The following is a 13,209-nucleotide window of genomic DNA, read 5'->3' as shown; positions in this document are numbered from 1 at the left end:
GGTTACATTACAGTCATTCAAAGCTGTCACACTTAACCAGTGCTTTACCTCTCGCAGCTTCTCACTTCAACTCCCTCCTCACACATCTCTCCTAATAACTATAATTATTGTCCATCCATCCATACATATACATGCATATATATTGGATACTCGTGCTTTTCACCTTTCCATGTGAACATACATATTCCATAATCCTATATATGGGCTATAATGTGAAACCTCATTGTGTGTGTGTGTGTGTGTGTGTGTGTGCGTGTTTATCTGTGGGGAGGATGTATGGAATTACTTTTTTAATCTTTTGCTTTAATTTTGATTACTACCTTGAGCTGGTCCAAGCTGTGTGTGTGTGAGACAGAGAGAGAAAGAAAGAAAGAGAGAGAGAGAGACAGAGAGAGTGAGTGTCTATGTATGTACATACAAGTGCTGGACATACAGCAAAGAAGAAAAAAATGACACTCTCTTTCTCTCCCTCGCTCGCTCTCTTTCTCTACCAGTCGCACACTGTTTGGAGGAGGGGCACATTTATCTGCTCTGCTTGTCAGCACTGTGCCAGAGTCACAGCAAAGGACTGGCTGAGCAGTGCATGCTGCGAAACGGAGTGAGTGGGGTGAGAGGAAATTACACAGAGCAGACGTGCATCTGCACAACATCAGAAACACTAGAATTAGTGTCACAGGTGCAGCGACATAAAACGTGCTTGTCAAAAAGAGGGGAAGGGACATGACTGCGTAATGAAGCAGCTGTAGGAAAAGCAGGTACAAGGCTCTACATTCCCTACTGGATCGCGTGCAAGTGTTTTTTTGCGGGGGTGTGTGTGTGTGCTCAAAGAAAGGGGGGGGGGGGGGGGAAGTGGGTTTAAGTTTGCTTCCTGCTGGCTCATGGGCGGAGCAAGCGAAGGGCTGTCAGCTAGAGAGGTGTACCAGACAGTGTGTGTGTGTGTGTGTGTGTGTGTGTGCGCGCGCGCGCGTGCGCATGTGTTGCTCTGAGGAAGCGTGAGGAAGCAGAACAGTGTGTGAGAACCTTTGGCTGCTGTTACAGAAACCTGGCTAGTTTTGTTTTGGGATCTCCAGGAGGACATAAACATAAACGCACAAAGTGTCACGAAGAAGGTAAGCCACAGACTTTTGCATCGTGTCACCGTGGGCAAGGAAGATCATGATAACGCACGGATGTGTGCTTGTTCATGCAAGCGTTAAAGGAGATTTTTCTGCAAGATAGAACATCTTACAGCAAAAGCCCTCCAAACGTGTTCTCTGAAATTGCAGGATGCCTCTTCACTAGTCGGCACACCTGTGTTTGTTCAATATCTGTGTTTCATTAATACGCTTTGTGATGATGCCTTCCTCTATGCATGTGAGTGGGTGTGTAATTGTTTGTAGAATGTTCCATCTGGGCAGCGATGTGTGGAGACACCACTCGCCCATAGCAGTGGCATGCATGTCAGTGAAAATCAGCTTTAAAAAGGGCTGAGGAAAATAGACTGGAGACTGCTCTAGAAGCACATTGCATTTTTATCCAAGAGAGAATGAGGGAAGTATATATCTGCACCTTGCATAATGTGTAAAATGCAGCTAGTCAGATTTTTTGGTTATTTTTTGGATTTTCTTTTTTTGTGTTTGTTTCTGTTTGGGAAGATTTTTTGTCATTTGAGAAAGGTGTGATAGGAAGGAGAGGAAGGGGATAAAGAACACACTGGAGAACAAGAGATGGAAAGGGTGGGGGAAAAAGACGGAATATATGAGAGGAATCCCCAAGGAGTTCCCATTGAATTCTCCTGCGTGTGGAGCAGTTTTCCTCTCTGGAAGGCATGTTTGGCCGTGTGGATCCAAGCTGAAGGCTCTGTGTGCCTTTAGTATACACATAACATGTAGCTCATCACTCAAAGCTTATAAAAGCCCTGAGTGGGGCCTGTGCTCCTGCTGGCAATGCACTAATCACTGATGTGATATGGTCCAGAGCTGGTCTTCAATGCACTAATCACTGATGTGATATGGTCCAGAGCTGGTCTTCAACGCACTAAACACCGATGTTATATGGTCCAGAGATGGTCTTCAGTGCACTAAACACTGATGGGATATGGTTCAAAGCTGATCTTCAATGCACTAAACACTGATGTGATATAGTTCAGTGTCTTCTGGTCTTTAGTGCATCTTGCGTGAGTCTTTGAGCTGCCATGCTGTATGTATTTCTGTGACGCCTGCGATAATCACAGCTCTGTGCTACGTTATATAACAGTATGAGTCTGATTACAGACATGCATGGTGACATTCGCGCACGCCTGTATAACTTTATGCAGTAGCTCACGTTTTGACATCCCATTTTGTGTGTGTGTGTGTGTGTGTCGTTCTCAGAAACCTCTAAAGGAACTGTGTAGTAAATTAATAAATATGCCATAGAACAGAAGAGCACTTGAAAGAGATCAAATATGTGTACTTTTGTGTATGTGTTTGTGTGTGCATATACACTGTTTTTTAGCTAAACACACAGACACACATTCTCTGTAGAGACAGACAGTTGGTATGTTTTTCTTTTGTTATGTTTAAACAGGCAGGATACATTACCGCTGGAATGACATGACATGCCCATTAACATCAAACCATCACAAGCTCTGCTAAAGGAAGAAAAGCCAAAACAGAAAGAAAAGACAACATTTACAATTAAATGTGACATAAACATGAGCAATGGCCTTTATACTTCAGTACAGAACCATGTTTAGGCCATGTATCAGATCAGTAGGCCTAAGTGTCAGATCAGTAACCTCATTTAAAATCACAGTTATTAATGAGGCACTGCCTCCCATCTGTTTAATCCCCTGACCACACACAGTATGTTATATTTGTTTCATAATGAACTTGTAGCAAAGTTGGTCTGACAATGCTTTGAGTTCAGAATGGTGCATAATGTAAACTCTCTTAATATATACTGCGTCTGTCTGTTCTGACCATTCTGTTCAGTGAGAGAGCACGTATTTAATAGGGATACAAATGTCGCTACGTAAATGTCTACATAAACCTACTCTGTTGATTTTCCATCATATGTTGTCAAATTATTTTGAATAGAATTTCTCTGTGGAATAAGATTTGTATATGATTTCAGTTTGAGGTTCTCTAATGTGTCACATTTACCATTTACTAAATGGACAAAATATATTATTTAATCAATAGTTTGTTCTAATCTGGTTGACTGTTTCACTAAAATTTAGCTGTAAAATCTCATGTAACCACTTAAAGCCATTTTAAATATACTGCAGTGAGAATGTAATTTGTTTCTAACTAAGGTGCAGTCACTATTAAACCTCATCTAAAACTGGTGTGTCAGTAGTTTGAAAAACACCTATTTCGAGGAGATGGTAAAGATTGATTATAATTTGATATTATGAGTGTGGAAAAAGCACATGGGCATACATGTTCTTTGAGTGCCCTGGAGCAAACGTCAAAGTCATGTCAATTTCCACAGTTATTAGCAGTGTTCACAAGTATTAGTAGTTTTCAAAGTTATTAGCAGAGTAGTGTGAGTAATGTATGGTCCATACATTGTAATGTATGGTCCATACATTGTAATGTATGGTCCATACATTGTAATGTATGGTCCATACATTGTAATGTATGGAGTGAACCAATTTACACTCAAACATCATCAAACATACACACTTTCCCCTTCTCCCTCCAACTCTCTCTCTTTCTTTCTTTCTTTCTTTCTTTCTTTCTTTCTTTCTTTTTCTTTCTTTCTTTCTTTCTTTCTTTCTTTTTTTCTTTCTTTCTCTCTCTCGCTCTCTTTCTTACACACACACATGCGTACATACATGCATACACACACACACAAACACGCACACACAGTTTCCTGTTTCCCTGGAAACAAAATGTTTTATGGAAGTGGTATCATTAAAGCCTTTTCTTTTCAACCCCTCAGTCAGGTGAAAGAGCTACCAACATAAAAATAAAGACATAGCATTACGAATAATGAGGAGTTTATTATAGAGCATGGTATTTCCTTTGAGCATGTTATTCTCGGATATTGTTTTGAGTTATACATTAAATTGTTTCATATAAGGTCTAAAAAAAAAAAAAAATTCTATAAAATTGAAATGAAATAAATGCTGTTAAAAGGTTCACATGTGGCAGTGAACCTTATATTCCAGCAGAACAAACATAACCACAGATACCATGGAAGAAGCTGTGTTTGTAATATTAACAACTCAACATCTGCTTATAGTGAGTCTCTTGAGCCCTGTTAAAGTCTCAGCCTGAAGCAGAGGATGAACATAAGGGCAATCCATGGCTAAAGGCATTTACTGGGTGTTTTCTGGAGAGGAAGTGTTGAGTCATGGGATTGCTAGGTGTGTCCTCATTACATGCATCTGTAAGCTAAAACCAGGTCAAGAGGGGTGACATGTTTGAAGCGCTTTATACACAGAGAAGAAACATGTCACAGGCCATTTAGGAAGCATTTTTATGAGAAATTTGCAGGCAGCCTAACCTGGGTTCACTCTCCTTACATCCCCCTGCTAACAATGCACTGATGTATTATTCTGGCAAAGGTTGTGGAAACTTTTCAAGTGTAGCTCAGACCCCTTGCTATGTCCTCTTTTCCAGGTGCTGCCAGGCAGGTGTTGTTCATTTAGGGCATTCTACTGCGGCTCAAGGAGCTGACAGGGCTATAGAGTAAGGCAGGAGGTGTGACTGCACATGGAGGCTCTGGTGAAACTCCAAAGTCTACTCTTTGTCAGGGACACAAATGTAAGAACTGAGACAGGGATGTAAGGAATTACTTGGAAACCTCTGGTGTAAATGAAAAACGGCAAGGAAAAAAAAATCTTTCACACACGCTTACATGTTAGTTTCCACAGTTGGCTGCTTGTGATTTGTTAACTGTTGCACAGCTGTTTTTGAGGTTCTCAGTGAGTGGGATCTATAGAAGTCCTGCTCTGAGATGTGGTGCAGTTATGATCCCAACTTTTATGTAACATCTTTTTATTGAACCACCCTAAAACTAGAGGCAACAAACCTTTCAAAAGTACTGATGAAAACTGAGCATACTTCACCAGACTGGAGTCTAGAGTCATCTGGAAACTCTACTACAATTTTGAAAAAGAAAAAAAAACAAACAAAAAACTAAATATATATATATATATATATATATATATATATATATATATATATATATATATATATATATATATATATATATATATAAATAAATAAACATTACATATAGTATATGTAAAATATTTTCTTTTAAATACACTTAAATTACATATTTCATTTCATAAACATTTTAATCAACTTAATCAATAATTGGTCAAAAGTTTGTCTGGACAAGGCCCAAACTCAAATGTGTTCGTGTATGAGTTAGTTTTTAGCTTCAGATACTTGGATAAGCAATATGTTTCCTGAAGTACTCTTTTGCTTCCAGTGGAAAACTGGCAGTTATGCATTCGCATGCCATGAGTTATGTCAGAGCCACTGGACCTAAGGATGTTATGTTATAGTGATGAACCAGATTTTTTGCCTTAAGTTGTCAGAGCCACTAGCATCTAATTGGTTTCAGGATGTATTGACACAGGAGAGATTTTGAGAGCTGAATTCTTGCTGGAATGTCCCTGTGTGGAAGTGATTCATGATGATGGATTTCTTTGCTGCTGAAGAGTTGCTCTGGCAGAGTAATAGAGTAACTGGGTCATTTATCAGGTTTGGGAGGCTTGTGAGCTTGGAACTGAAGGATAGGTTTACTTTCCTTTTTTGTATTTTATAATTATAATTTAGTTTGCAAAAATATTGGCTCAATATGAATATTACCATAACCATATGCTTCCCTTTCTCTTGAGCTCTATTTGTAAGCCCTTAGGAGGACATGAGCCTTATGAAGTCCCACAGGGAAGTTTGGCATTTCTCTGTAATTCACATCACATGTCTTCATTAGGTAATTGCAACAAATGCTGCTGTATTTCAACATCAAGGCAAATCCAAACTTTTTGCTCATGTAAACCCAAGGGTGTGCATGCACCCTTGGAGCCTAAAAAGTTTAAAGGTGAAGTAAAAAGGAAGGGGTGATAATTAATGGGCTTCCTCTCAGCCTAACATTTTACTCATCCCATACCCTTTAAACCGCAGCACAGTAAAAATAGCACATCTGTATCTTATGTCATTTCCTGCAGCTCTGAGCATTCTGTGGAGGTCTGAGTGTTGTGAGGGTTGCATCACTCATGCCTCCTTATATTAATCAGATAGGGCTGGAGCTGACTGTGGCACATAGTGACAATGAAATTAGTTATTAAGCTATAAAGATTGCTAGTTCTGTAACGGCTAGAACAAATACTTGTTTACTGTTTTACAGTATCATATCAATAAACATCAGACATGGATAATTGCTTCATATGTTCAATACACATTTTCTTTGGCCTTACATTAAAATGGCCAAAAAGCACAGAACACAAGGATGCTACATATGTTGTACTGCAGGAGTGCTAAGTGGTTTCTCACCCACTTGTGAGTTTAAGGTGGTGCATGCACATGATCACATGATTTGATATATGACTGCATAACCTCCGACCAAATGGTGTTTTGATGTGATATATTGCTGCATAATCTCTGACCAAATGGTGTTTTGATTTCTTTACAGAATCTGAAGAACAAAGCTGACTCCCACACTGAATGAGCGAAGCCAAGCGAATGAGCGGAGAACAGCGCATTTACCATTATAGGTCAGCTTCCAGGAATGGGGAAGAGAAAGAAATGCTTGAGATATGAGTACAAGAGAGCAAGATGTGAAAAAGGGAAGGGGGTGCATTGTCCTCATACACCCAAACCAAATCTTTTGTAAGAAGATTTCTCCCGTCACTGGACACACACAACCTACATTCCAAAAGATTCTGCTTCTTGTTACGTTTTAGCCATTCAGCCAGTCCCTGTTCTTTATAAAGCTCTGTGGTCTGTAGTCACCTGGGCCATAATGAAAAGTTGTGTGAAAGTTTAATAGCTGGGAGGCCAGGGCAGGGCTTAATCAGCTGCTCTCACAGCTTTTAGAGTGGCTCACACATGCATTATGGCAGAGATAAGAGTGGACTGTGTGTGTGTGTGTGTGTGTGTGTGTGTTTGTTTGTTTGTCTGTAAGAGAGATGCCATCTATCACTTTTAACAGCAATACATTTTGACAATAGAATTAAGTATGCTCATTAAAACATACCACAGACAATGAGATTGGTTTCTGTACAAACGGAGAGTCTTCAAATCATAAGTCTCCCAGGAATCCTAGGAAGATGTTCCCTGATGCCCTCAGGGTCCCCTGCTGGCCTTCCTTCCTACCACTAGGAGTAGCACTGTGTAAAGAGCAGACATATGGCTCCCTTTCCAGGAGTCCAGATTAAACAAAAAACATCCGCGTCCCTCTCCCAGTCTTTCACAGTGCACACCTCAGAATATGATTAGTGAAGATTAGGACTTTCTGAGACAGAAGATTTCATTTAAAAAACCCAGTAGGGATATTTGGTAATGCCACACAGAAATCTAGACCTTAACCTTGCTGGGCCATCCCATCCAGTAGTCTGGAATGCCTGTGATATATGGCACTGGTTGATTTACTCTGTGGCTGAGGCTTGTTCATATTACTACATCTCACATCTTACATACAGCAGCAAATCAATGAGTCAACTAAAACACCCGGGGATTGAAGTACCCAGTTCCTTGTTCCTATTCCTATAACAGGCACTGCTCTCTCTCTCTCTCTCTCTCTCTCTCTCTCTCTCTCTCTCTCTCTCTCTCTCTCTCTCTCTCGCTCTCTCTCGCTCTCTCTCTCCCCCTCCCCGAGCCCCTATAAGGTAAGGTTGTGAGCAATGTCGTTTGAGGACAAACAGGAACTGGGATCTCAAACACTTCACTGTCTCAGGCACATGCTGGCATTTTGAGCTTCCAAAAGCCTTTTTAGTCCTAATTTACTGAGGCTGTGGTCTGAGAGGCCTGTGATATCCACTCTTATCTCTTTAAATGAGAGTTCCTTATTACTTGGCCTATCTCTGGCTGCACTGTTGATTTCAGTGTGGAACATTACCCTTTGCTGGATGTCTCAGTTGCCTAGCAACAGATGTCCATTGCAAAAGAGGGTTTACTGATTTTAGAAGCACCTTTTTCTTTTAAAAAAAGATTTAATCATTAAATGTAAACATTTGCAAAAATTGTCCTGCCATTAACATATCATGTTTTGAAGATTGTTTCCAGCTGGGCCAGTGATGGGGCCAGCATTATTTGGTCTGGCTTGGTTCAAGCGTCTGCTGAATAGCAAACGTACTGTTTCAGTGCGGAATTCCCAGTGACATGCCTTCTACATAATGGCATGCTGTTTCCTGATTATAACAGTAATGTTGTTATCCATGGGTTAGTAGGTGATGCAGTGACTCCAGAGCAGTAACATAATAAAGGCAGGAAATATGACTGGAGATAATGTAGTAAGAATAGGAACGTTATCATTAAGGATTCTGACATCAGGAGACTGACTTCATTAGCCACTTGTATTAGTTCTGTTTTAAAAGGGATGACCGAATGCTTGTTACTTCAGACCCATAAGTTGCAAAATCCTCTCATTTGTTGCTCATTCTGTTTTTTCACAGAATCAGGCCCTTTCAGTCTGTTTCATGTCTTTGAGTTTCAAACTGCTTTATATTTGGCTGCATCCAGATGATTGACAGCAGAAGCAAAATAAGACTGCATTCGTTAATGGTGAAGAAATAATAGAGCAGTATTATTGGCTCCTCGCTCCTCCTGGATGTAGCGAAGTCAGCAGGCCAAGCTGGACTGATTAACAAGAATGAGGTCACTGTGACAGATGACACTATGGCGCCCCCTGCTGATCTCTCTCATTAGTAGGCCTTTGTAGTTAACCTTTCTGCAGGTGGACCCACTGAGATTTAAAATTCTAATACACCACAGATACTTTCAGCTTACAGACATAACAGGTGCTTCACAGCTTGCTATCAATATTGACCACACAAGACCTAAATGCATACACACACATATACACACACACACACACACACACACACACACAGCGAGAGAGAGAGAGAGAGAGAGAGAGAGAGAGAGAGAGAAAGAGTCTTGTATTACTATCCCTGTGGGATACTTTTATTGACATTTATATATGCATATGTATTATTACAGTCAATACATAATGATATGCCTACACCGAATCCTAACCCCAAACTTAACCTCAGTAACCAAATGGAAATATTTTGGCTTTTTTAGGCTTTTTAATGTATGTTTTTTTGGTGTTTTTTTTAAAAACCATTTTCCTCATTGTCCTGACTAAGTTAAACATTTCGCTTTATTATAGGCAAAAAAGTGATAAATAGCCCTCAATACATACACTGTGACATAGAATGACACAAACTTTCTTTTATTCTCACACACACACACACACCTGATCCTGTCCTCTTAATAACACTGCATAAGTATCATGCAGTGATCAGTCTGTTTCACTAACACCCCACCTGGCCCATTAGTATGTTCACTGCTCAGTTCATGGCCCATTGTTGCTCTTCAAATAAGTGGTTTATATTGTATGCACATTTGAGGATTAAAACCTCAATATAAAGATGGCACATTTTTGGCTTGTTTTCCTTTGAAGAAAATAAATTTTTTCTGTCTTCACCCAGGAGTCTAAACAGAGGAACAGGGTATTGTCTTTGAGCTAAAGACTCAAGAGGACAACGTATTGTCTGTGCTGATTGAAGATTTAAGGTATAGTTTGCACAACATCTAAAACATACCGATATACTCATAGGTCTTTATATCATGGTAACAGGTAGAACAGAGATAGTCAAATCCTCTTTTTTCTCTAATTATGTTGCTAGGCTGCACGAGGCCGTTTAAAACAGTGACTATCGTGATAGAAAACAAGGGATGTAGTCGTGCATGTGCATTTGGTGTATGTGTGCTGGAGAGGGACAGGCATTTGTCGTGAACACTGATACCTGCTGACATAGTCAGTGGTGGGAATGCATACACGCTTGAGCACATGTGATGATAAGGACTCATGTCCCCAGGTGTGTTTGTGTTCAGGCGGCCCACGTCCAGCAGTCTCATGGCCAGCAACAACACCGCCAGCATTGCTCAGGCCCGCAAACTGGTGGAGCAGCTCAAGATGGAGGCCAACATCGACCGGATAAAAGTGAGCAAACATTTTACTTCATCCTAAAATGATGCTAGCTAAAAGTGTCAGTCATAAAGGTACACATAAGCTCAACACTCACCCCTCTGAGTATGTGCGTGACCCGACAGGTGTCCAAGGCAGCCGCGGACCTGATGTCATACTGCGAGGCTCACGCTAAGGAGGACCCGTTGCTATCACCTGTGCCTGCCTCTGAGAACCCTTTCAGGGAGAAGAAGTTCTTCTGCACCATCCTGTAGGTGGTGCCGGCCAGCCGCATGGCTGCCCGCTTCCTCTGGGACCCTACCCATTCTCACACACACACACACACACACACCCACACACACCATCCCCACCACAACACACCCACACACACCATCCCCACCACACACACATACATACACACACACACACACAAACAAACACACACACATGGATGTTACAAACACAGATCTTGTGCTGAGGGCTGAGGTGTAGCGGCTGCCGCTTACAACCTCCACTGTTTGACCACAAGCCCAGCGGAAGCCTCCCTGCACAGTGTTGAGGGAGAGCCCGCACTGTGCATGTGTATATGTGAGACAGCACAAGCATCGTGGGCCCCTGACATTATGTAACTCCATTACATTGTGGGCCCCTCACATTACAGCGGCTCTGTTAGATCATGGGCCCCTACATTACAGCAGTTCTACTACATCATGGGCCCCTACATTACAGCAGTTCCATTACATTACCTGCCCCTGACATTACAGCAGTTTCATCACATTGTGAGCCCCTGACATTAATGCATTTCCATTACATTGTGAGCACCTATAATTACAGCAGTGCCAGTAGGCAAGAAGTGTACTCAGTGCGGTATTTCATGGTTTCTCTGAGATATTCCAGTGTTATGTTGGATTTACTTAAATTGGCCAGATCAGATTATGAATCTGATCATCATGGAAATGTTCTGATTTCTTCATTTGCTTTGTTTTAATAATTGTTTATTTCCTTCAAATGGGTTTAGTATACATCACTTAGGTAGCTTTGTTTGTATGTGAATTTTTTTAATTTAAAAACAACAGATAGCTAAAAGCATTTTTTATGAAAGATTTGAACACATGAAATATTCCTTATAGATACTTATCTTTACAATGTCTATTATAATATTGACTATGTATAGCAGGCAAATTAATTTTTTTCTTCTTCAAAAACAGGTCTCTTTTTACTATTTGTAAGAAAAAAACTCCTGTGTTGTGCTGTATGATTTGAATGTTTGTGGTAATTTAAATAACAATTGCATGATGATGGAAACTGAAACTTTTGTATTTGTTTAATTCATAATCAGGAATTAGAAAATCCATGTTTCTAAACATCAAACAGCTGGTATTTTATCAATAGTTCTAAAATATAATGCCTTTTAAATATTTGACTCTTACATTCAGGCTTATGGATAGGTACTTTAGAAAATTAACACAAGCCAGGAAGAATCCTTTAAGAGTCCTTTAATATTTCAAAGATTTCTGCACCAGGAATCGGCTGTTCTGAAATTCCTTTAAAGAAAAACTCCATATGAACGCCTCCTAATGCAAGATGTCCATATGCAAGAGCAATTTCCATAACAGGACACCTCTACTGCCCATCAACTTTAAACACTGCCCCTGCATGCTCTGGAATGTCAGTGGAAGACAACGATAACACGGTGGTCTTGTTGTTTACTGCACGGAACAAAGGACAATCGTGTTCCTCTCTCCTTCACATAACGAATCACTGCTGCTCATAAAGACTCAAATGACAGCTTAGGGACTGGGTAGGTGTCAAGGTAATGGCATCACATGGAAGATCACTCTCAGTATTCCAGAATCCTCCAAGCAACACAGTTTGAACTTTAGTTTCAATTTTCCTTCAAATTGAGACCCTTTCACAAGTTAAAGTCAACCAAACTGTGTGTTACAACCACTACGCTGACATGCACCCCTAAAAACAACAGCATTTTTAATATAATCTAACATTTTGGTTATGCAGTGCAGGCACAGGCAGAAATCTTAGGTTTTCAGTTAGATATCTACCTCTTTGCCATTAGTTTTTAAATGGACCAAGAGAACTGAATGTACTAGATACTAGATATTTCAAATGGTCACTCTGCATACTGATGTTTTAATATTTGTATAAGGATCCATTTTTCACTTTGCTGTTCACTCATTTCCCATGGCTGATAATCTGAACAGATAAGAATATATCCTTATTTGCTGAGTTTTTATGGAAAGCATCCCAATATTTGCATGTCAAACCATAATATTGTTTGCTGAAGCAGGCTTCCAACCAGCAATCAAGTAATCGATGGCAAGCGCTTCACTGCTATTCCAAGTAACATAGTTTCTAAAATTCAAATATATGTATGCCAACACTATATGCCTGCAATCCTGGATTTTAAACAAACAAATTTAAAAAACCAGAGTGACATCTACAATGCCACACATTTATTAAGAACCAATTTGGAACTTCATTTCCAATTTGGAACTTCATTTCCAAAAGTCAGGGTACAGCGGTACTTCAGTGGAACAGTCTGGCCCTGCGTGCTGAGACACTGGAGGTCATGCTGCACAGGCTGCACATGCAGAGGAAGGCTCACCAGGCATCAGCATGCATTGTGTTCATCTGTACGGTTTGCACACACTTTGGATGTGTGAGCAAGGTATTGTGCAATATGTTTCCTTTGCACTGACATAGTGGGCTACTACAATTGATCCGTATCATTGACATCACGTCGAATATGTTAATAGCGGTACTGTAATAATAGTGCAAACCTTAGAGGGTTTATGGGATGTCTTTGATGTCTTCTGTCTTAAAGCAGACAGAGGGTTATAGAACAGTAAAGATTTGATGGTCCAATTTTGATTTAAATGGACAGTGTAATGAATTTGATTTATTTAAAAAGAATATTCTTGAATTGTATTATTAGGTTTAATCCAGCCTTGTCTGTTGATTATCTGGCCAAAACTCATGTTTAGGTAGTATTGTTCAGACTTTTTAAGTATAATCAAGTAGTGCATTTAAAATCATATGCATCAGCACTACCTCAGTGAACATTCATTGTAA

General features: G+C 40.1%; 1 protein-coding gene across 5 annotated transcripts; it reads left to right on the top strand.

Annotated features, from left to right (window-relative positions):
* The first annotated feature begins 563 nt into the window (after positions 1 to 563).
* Positions 564 to 11,430, top strand: gng2 (guanine nucleotide binding protein (G protein), gamma 2). 5 transcript variants are annotated; one of them, XM_035531257.2, is made up of 5 exons: positions 564 to 755; positions 6,619 to 6,700; positions 9,641 to 9,725; positions 10,047 to 10,155; positions 10,266 to 11,430. In XM_035531257.2, the coding sequence occupies exons 4-5, from the start codon at positions 10,069 to 10,071 to the stop codon at positions 10,392 to 10,394; spliced, it is 216 nt and encodes a 71-aa protein (XP_035387150.1). In that variant the 5' UTR covers positions 564 to 755; positions 6,619 to 6,700; positions 9,641 to 9,725; positions 10,047 to 10,068; the 3' UTR covers positions 10,395 to 11,430. The 5 variants fall into 5 exon arrangements, with proteins under 5 accessions (XP_035387150.1, XP_035387149.1, XP_081580871.1 ...); XM_035531256.2 differs by lacking the exon at positions 564 to 755 and adding an exon at positions 876 to 1,109 and having other exon boundaries at positions 10,031 to 10,155; XM_081724745.1 differs by lacking the exon at positions 564 to 755 and adding an exon at positions 876 to 1,109 and having other exon boundaries at positions 6,619 to 6,815; positions 10,031 to 10,155.
* The last annotated feature ends 1,779 nt before the right edge of the window (positions 11,431 to 13,209 follow it).

This window comes from Electrophorus electricus, chromosome 12 (assembly GCF_041902795.1).
Source record: "Electrophorus electricus isolate QZ-2024a chromosome 12, ASM4190279v1, whole genome shotgun sequence".
Lineage (NCBI taxonomy): Eukaryota > Metazoa > Chordata > Actinopteri > Gymnotiformes > Gymnotidae > Electrophorus > Electrophorus electricus.
This window is presented reverse-complemented; position numbering and strand designations above follow the sequence as displayed.

Coding starts and splice junctions, on each gene's coding strand:
- gng2 (XM_035531257.2), top strand. CDS start 10,069: ATGGCCAGCAACAACACCGCCAGCATTGCTCAGGCCCGCAAACTGGTG. Junction 10,156..10,265: donor CCAACATCGACCGGATAAAA/GTGAGCAAACAT, acceptor GTGACCCGACAG/GTGTCCAAGGCAGCCGCGGA.